A 7,789-nucleotide genomic window follows, 5' to 3' on the forward strand; every position below is an offset into this window, starting at 1 on the left:
TTACTTAGGCAGATAGTAAGGGCATGGGAGTCCTCCTAAGGCTTTTCTTTTTAATGAAAAGGAGCCCCAAATCATTTTCTAACAAAGAGAAGCCTGCAAGCTGGGAGCTTGCACGGGTGCATGTTAGCAGGAACTAAGGACTAGGCATTTTCAAAACAGAGGCTCCATCTTCCCTTCTCTGCCAGCCACGTGTATTGTAAGGAGCAGACAAGATGGCGCAGGTCAACTGGGAAGTCCATTTGCATGAGAAGATTAGGGTGGGGAGACCAGCCTTCCTGGCACACCATGTAAACGTCATAACTGATCCAACCAATCTGTGAGCCCTATGTAAATCAGATACCGCCTCTTCAAACTGAGTTATACAACTTGGTGCATTCACCACCAGCTGTTCCTTTTTGCTCGGAGATCCCTCTCTGTGTAGAGGAAGCTGTTTCTCTTTCTCTTCTCTTCTGCCTTTTAAACCTCCGCTCCTAAACTTCTCATGTGTGTACGTGTCCTAAATCTTCCTGGCACGTGACGACGAACCTCAAGTTTATACTCCAGACAACATAGCCACTTCAAAACCTGAGAAATAGCAGGACCGTATGAGGATTCTCGACTTTCTGGCCCAATCTCTCTGCCCGTTTGCCCAACACCAGCCTCCTGGAATTACAGAGATGGCTAAAGTAAAACCTCCTTTGTGTTTACAAATTGTTTTCAAAAACATGGTTTAATCTCATCCTCCTTCAGATCTGTGAGATAGCTATTATTTCTATTTAAAGAGACAAGACACTAGGGCACAGAGAAGTTAAGTAATTTGTTCACAGTCACAGTTAATTGAAAGCAGAGCCATGATGTGAACTGAGATATTCCATCTCCTGGAGGAATTCATCTGTATCTAAATCCAAATTATTACTGAGCTTTGAGCTACGGTATCTCTTTCTTTCTTTTTTTCTTTTTTGAGACAGAGTCTTACTCTGTCACCCAGCCTGGAGTGTAGTGGCATGATCTCGGCTAACTGTCGCCTTGACCTCCCTGGGCTCAGCTTAGCCTCCCGAGTAGCTGGGACCATAGGCATATGCCACCACGCCCAGCTAATTTTTGTACTTTTTGTAGAGACAGGATTTTGCCATGTTCCCCAGGCTGGTCTCAAATTCTTGGGCTCAAGGGATCCGCCCGCCTCAGCCTCCCAAAGTGCTGGAATTACAGGCATGAGCCACTGTGCCCAGCCTATGATATTTCTGTAAGAAAAATATTGGTTATAGCCACCAAGTTATGTTACCACAAAAAATGACTCATTATTAGCTTCAGGCTGAGACTGTTCATAGCCAAAAGCCATATTTCATTCTGTGTTGAACTCATTAATTTAAACCGTTCCTAATTTTTTATTGTGATGAGTCAATAGATAATATTTACAGTTAATAAATCAAGAAAAACAAATATATTACATATATCAATTCAATGGTAATCAACAATATAACTTAAAAACAAACTATTAATAAATCTTCTGGGTAATGGGTGTGGAGTGTGGGTGTTGTGGAGACGGGTGGCAAGAGTTTTGTTTTTCATTTAAGACAACTCGGTACAGTCTAACTTTTTCAAACATGTGCAAATGTTACTTCTATAAATTAAAAACAAATTTATTTTATTTTTTGAGACAGAATCTTGCTCTGTCGCCCAGGCTGGAGTGCAGTGGCGCAATCTCGGCTCACTGCAACCTCTGCCTCCTGGGCTCAAGCAATTCTCCTGCTTCAGCTTCCCAAGTAGCTGGGTTCACAGGCATGTGCCACCACGGCCAGCTAATTTTTGTATTTGTAGTAGAGAGATGGGGTTTCACCATGTTGGCCAGGCTGGTCTCAAACTCCTGACCCTGTGATCTGCCTGCCTCAGCCACCCAAAGTGCTGGGATTACAGGCGTGAGCCACTGTGCTGGGCCTAAAAAAACTTTTTAAAATAGAAAAATAAAATGAAGTAAAAAATATTTTATCAATGAGTGATTGCTTAGTCATATGTAATGCTATGTAGCCAATAGAAAAAAATGAGATACCTCTATACAAATTTTAAGTAAGAAAAACACATTGCAGAATGATACTTGAATAATACTATTTATTTCAAATTTGTGTGTGTGTGTGTGTGTAGATAAACTCACACACCAAACTGGAAGGATATATACCAAAGTCTAGGAATAAAGAGTAGGGAGGAGAGACTTTATTTACTTTCTTTTTTTTTTTTTTTTTTGAGATGGAGTCTCGCTTTGTCGCCCAGGCTGGAGTGCAGTGGCACCATCTCGGCTCACTGCAGCCTCCACCTCCTGAGTTCAAGTGATTCTTGTGCCTCAGCCTCCCGAGTAGCTGGGACTACAGGTGTGTGCCACCACACCCAGGTAATTTTTGTATTTTTAGTAGAGATGGGGTTTCACCATATTTACCAGGCAGGTCTCGAAATCCTGACCTCATGATCCTCCTGCCTCGGCCTCCCAAAGTGCTGGGATTACACATGTGAGCCACTGTGCCGGGCCGATTACTTTCTGTCACGCGCGTCCGTGTGAAGAGACCATCAAACAGGCTTTGTGTGAGCAATAAAACTTTTTAAGCACCTGGGTGCAAGTGGGCTGAGTCCGAAAAGAGAGTCAGCAAAGGGAGATAGGGGTGGGGCCATTTTATAGGATTTGGGTAGGTAGTGGAAAATTACAGTCAAAGGGGGTTGTTCTCTGGTGGGCAGGGGCGGGGGTCACAAGGTGTTCAGTGGGGGAGCTTCTGAGCCAGGAGAAGGAATTTCACAAGGTAACGTCATCAGTTAAGGCAGGGACCAGCCATTTTCACTTCTTTTGTGATTCTTCACTTGCTTCAGGCCATCTGGATGTATACATGCAGGCTTGAGCTCAGAGGCCTGACACTTTCTATACTTCTATATATTGTTTTATTTTTTTCAAGAAGCATGTGCATTTAATATGAATGTATATGGATGATTCTGCAGGTTCAAAGCTAAAGTGATTCTGAGTGTTTTCCTTTTCATGCCATGAAAGAGCCCAAATGTGGTTGTATCGTGTTATGTATGAGAGTCAGGATCTTACACTGATTTGTAGTGAGGAAATTCACTGGTTCTCTGCTCCACGGTATTGTTGCAGAAGGGAAGTTTATGAATCAAATCACTCCACTCTTGTGCCTTAACGTCACCACAGAGCTGACCAAAAGTCTGACTCATGTTTCTTTTTATATTGTTAGATTTCCTTTCTCTGCTTGGTTTTGAGCATATGTCACCAGAATGCATGGGATTTAAATCCCCAAATCTAGAATTAATATTTGATGACTGTAACAAGGTATCTGAACCACACTTTGGAATTCTGGACTTTGGGTCTTGATTTACCCTGGTACTTACTATAACCTTTTTGAGACCTTGGCAATGAAATTATTGACTTTGAGCCTTGGCATCTTCATCTGTATCATGAAGATGTTAATAATATTAATCCTACAGTATTATTGCCAAGATCAAATGGGATAACCTACATGAAAGCCTTTGAAAATTATAAGCAATATACAAATAAACATAACATATTATTATTTTATTAGTCCTAATAACAAAAAGATACTTAATGCTCACTGACTACAGGGTTAGAGAATGAAGACTCCCTGCCTTACTTCTCTTTTCCATCCCGTGCAAAATGTTCCCCCAACACCACCCCACAAAAAAAGATTTGCTTGGCAGTACAATTTTGATTGTTTAGTGTTTCCATAGTGGTGTACCAGGAATCATAGGCAAGACAAGGAACTTGTAGCAAAATATTTCCTTTTTCTGTCCCCAGCCCAGATTTGTCCCCAGCAATACCAGGTTATTTATACCTTTTCTTTCCTTTATACTTGGCTCTTATGACAGCCAGGGCACATGGCCTGTACAGTGTTTTATTAAAGGATCTTCCAGTAGGATTGTAATGGTTTTAAAAGATGATCACAAATTCTTTGACATTTCTCTATTGAGTGTGGGATCTATATTCCCTTCCTTTGAATCTGGGTGGATTCATGACTGCTTTGACTAATAGAGAATGGCAGAAGTGTTGCTATGTGAATTTCAAGCCTAAGTTACAGAAGACCATGCAGCCTCTGCCTTGTTAACTAGGACATTTGTTCATAGATTCTTGTCATCATAAAAAGTCCAGCTACCCTGAGCCACTGTGCTAGAGAGGCAATGTGTAGATGCTGTGGTTAGTAATCCCTGTTTAGCCTGGTCTTCTAGCCGAGATATCAGAAATACGAGGGAAACCAGCTTGGACCCGCCACACCACTCTACGTGCCAGATCAATGCCAAGTGTCCTCCACCAATGCCTCATGGAACAGAATTCTCCAACTGAGCTCTGCTTAAATTCATGACCTACAAAATTGTTTTGGGGTAGCTTGTTATGTAATACTTGGTAACCAGACCAGGAACGATAATCCCATTTCAGTTCAACTTTTGGGCAGATTAAGCACAATTATGGGGGTCAATTTATCTTTCTTTTTTCTCTCTTTGCAGTGAATTTTTTTTTTTTTTTTGAGGCAGGGTCTTGCTTTATTGACCAGGCTGGAGTACAGTGGTGCCCATCTTGGCTCACTGCAGCCTCAACTTCTTGGGCTCAAGCAATCCTCCCACCTCAGCCTCCCAAGTAGCTGGGACTATAGGTGCATGTCACTATGCTTGGCTAATTTTTGGTTTATTTTTTGTAGAGATGGCATCTCACTCTGTTGCCCAGGCTGGTCTCAAACTCCTGGGCTCAAGTGATCCTCCCATTATGGCCTCCCAAAGTGCTGGGATTATAGGTGTGAGCCACGATGCCTGGCCTTCCTACAGCACTCAGTATTCCAAGAGATCTCCCATCCAAGCACTAACCAGGCCCAACTCTGCTTAGTTTCTAAGATCAGATAAGTTCCTTAAAAAAAAAAAAAAAGGAGGTTACTGACTTTTCTTGATAGCTGGGTATTTTGATAAAGACTTCCAAAGAGATATCCTAAGCTTGAACTCTTCCCCCAAATAGGGACCACCAGAGCTTCTTTGCTGTCATCTTGCCTGAGAAACTTCCTTGCACTGGGGCTACTGAGTCAACAACATTCTTCATAAAAATAATTTTCCTTTGGGAGGCTGAGGCTGGTGGATCACTTGAGGCCAGGAGTTTGAGACCAGCCTGGCCAATATGGTGAAACCCTGTCTCTATAAAAAAATACAAAAATTAGCCAGGTGTAGAGACAGGTGCCTGTAATCCCAGCTACTCAGGAGATTGAACCTGGGAGGCAGAGGTTGCAGTGAGCCAAGATTGTGCCATTGCACTCCAGCCTGGGTGACAGAGCAAGCCTCCATCTCAAAAAAAAGAAAGAATTTTGTAAGAATATTCATAGGTACTCACTGTTTCTCTTAGGTAAAGAGCTAAGAGTGGAATTCCTGGGTTATGGGATAGATATATGTTTAACTTGGTAGGAAATTGCTAATTTTTCAAAGTGTTTATATCATTTTACACCTCCATTAGGAAAGTATGAGTGATCATTCCTCATCTCACCAACATTTGGTATTGTCAGGTGGGTTTTTTTTTTTCATTTAATTTTGATGAATTCTAATTTATCTGTTTTTTGTTGTTGTTGTTGCTGTTGTTGCTGCTGCTGGTGTTTTTGATATTGTATCTTAGAAATTGTTGGCTGATCCAAAGTCACGAAGATTTACACCTGTGTTTTCTCCTAAGCGTTTTATAGCTTTATCTCTTACATTTAGGTGTATGACCCCTTTGAGTTAACTTTTGTACATGATGTGAAGAAATGGTCCAAACTGATTCTTTTGCATGTGGATATCCAGATGTCCCAGCACCATTTGTTGTAAAGACTGTTCTTTCCTTACTGAGTTGCTTTGATCCCTTTGTGGAAAATCAGTTGACCATAAATGTATGGATTTATTTCTGGACTCTCAATTCTACTGATGTATATGCCTATCCTTATGCATAGTTTTAATTGTGGTAATTCGTTGTAGTCTTAATTGTGGCAATTCATCATAGTCTTAATTTGCATTTAATTGTATTTTCCTGATGACTAATAATTGCCCTAGAAAGTTCCTTCTTACCCGTGCCAGTCAATCCCTTTCTGCATCCCCATTCCCCCAGAGCTAGCCATTGTTTTGATTAGTTTCCACTGCAAATGAGTTTTAACCTGTTCTACACCATTATATAAAAGGAATCACACAGTGTGCACTTTTTAGTGTGGACTTCTTTCTCTCAGCATGTTTTTGAGATTTATCCATTTATGGTGTATATTATAGTTTGTTCCTTTCAGAAGAAATTTTTACCACAAAGATTTTCAAATTTTTCTCAACTTATTTCTTTTTATTTAATTTGTATATGAAAAATTTTAGCCTATTTTTTACATTTCTCATCTAATTGCAGATTATTTTCAATTTACAATTATAGGTTTGCCCAGTTTTGGATCTCTAATGTTTTGCTTATTTCTGGTTTTTGTCAAGCCCATGCACTTGACTTCTGCTAGTCCCTTGAAGGCTGTACCAGAGTCAAGGGCCATTTTCTTCCTTTTAAAGCTCACATACATTGCCATCTTTTTATTAGCTGACCTAAGTGTATATTTATCCAAACATCTAATTTATTCCAGCTTTAGATCTTCTTGCATCTGAGTTATTAAAATACACATTTAGTTTACAATACCTACTAGTATTTATCAAAAATTTACTGAAATTATTCATGGTATTTGGGGGGAAACACTATCTAAAAAGGACCCATGATTGATTATTTGTTTATTTATGTATTTAGTGCACTTGATTTTGCAGATGAGTCTGGAAGTGTTAGTTGCAAAGATATGCATTTACTTCTCTGGCTACAAGAAAGAATAGAAATGCACAAAGCGGAGCAGTGTGAAGAAGAAGAGGCGATGACCCCTAGACCGACCAAAGCCCGCGCTCCGCTGCCCAGCGCCTATGTCCCACCACCGTCGCTGCCACCATGCCCGAGAGAAAGGCTGAAGGGGATGCTAAAGGAGATAAAGCCAAGGTTAAGTAGGAACCGCAGAGAAGATCCACAAGGTTGTCTGCTAAACCTGCTCCTCCAAAGCCACAGCCGAAGCCCAGAAAGGCCTCTGCAAAGAAGAGAGAGAAGGTACCTAAAGAGAAGAAGGGAAAAGCTGATGCTGGCAAGGAGGGGAGTAACCCTGCAGAAAATGGAGATGCCAAAACAGAATAGGCACAGAAAGCCAAAGGTGCTGGAGATGCCAAGTGAAGTGTGTGCATTTTTGATAACTGTGTACTTCTGGTGACTGTACAGTTTGAAATACTATTTTTAAATCAAGTTTTATAAAAATGCAGATTTTGTTTAGCTTTTTTTTTTTTTTTTTTTTAAGCTATGTTGTTAGTACACAGAATACTTCATTGTTGTTTTGGGGAGAAGGGCCATATGTCACTAATAGAAAGCCCCTGAAGCTGGACTGATGTGGGGAAAACACCTTTTCCTTCTGGTTTTGAGAGACTTCCTCTTGGGTCCCAGGAAGAGGGATTCCCTGACTTTGATACACATGGCCACCTTGGTACAAAAGCCTTGTGGTATGGAAAAACAAATTCGTTTTTTATGTCCCCTTCTCTGTTTCTACCTTTCAGAATGGACTTAAATCCCTTAAACCCAGACATCTTCTGGGACCTGACCCCCAATAATTGGTTACCAGTGTGTCAGGCAATCTGGACTTTGCCCTCCAAAGAGCAGTGGTTCCTGTTTCTAGGTTGTGGATCTTCAGATAAATTCTGTCATTTTCCTTTCACTTCCTGAAAGCCAGGGTCGGTTCATGAAAAGCTATGAAACAGCATG

General features: G+C 40.9%; 1 protein-coding gene across 1 annotated transcript; it reads left to right on the plus strand.

Annotated features, from left to right (window-relative positions):
* Positions 1-6,937: 6,937 nt before the first annotated feature.
* LOC104001176 (non-histone chromosomal protein HMG-17) lies at positions 6,938-7,210 on the plus strand. The gene is given in 1 exon segment (XM_054667526.1): positions 6,938-7,210. A coding segment is annotated over 1 exon segment (273 nt).
* The last annotated feature ends 579 nt before the right edge of the window (positions 7,211-7,789 follow it).

The sequence above is a fragment of the Pan troglodytes genome, chromosome 16 (genome assembly GCF_028858775.2).
Source record: "Pan troglodytes isolate AG18354 chromosome 16, NHGRI_mPanTro3-v2.0_pri, whole genome shotgun sequence".
Taxonomy (NCBI): domain Eukaryota; kingdom Metazoa; phylum Chordata; class Mammalia; order Primates; family Hominidae; genus Pan; species Pan troglodytes.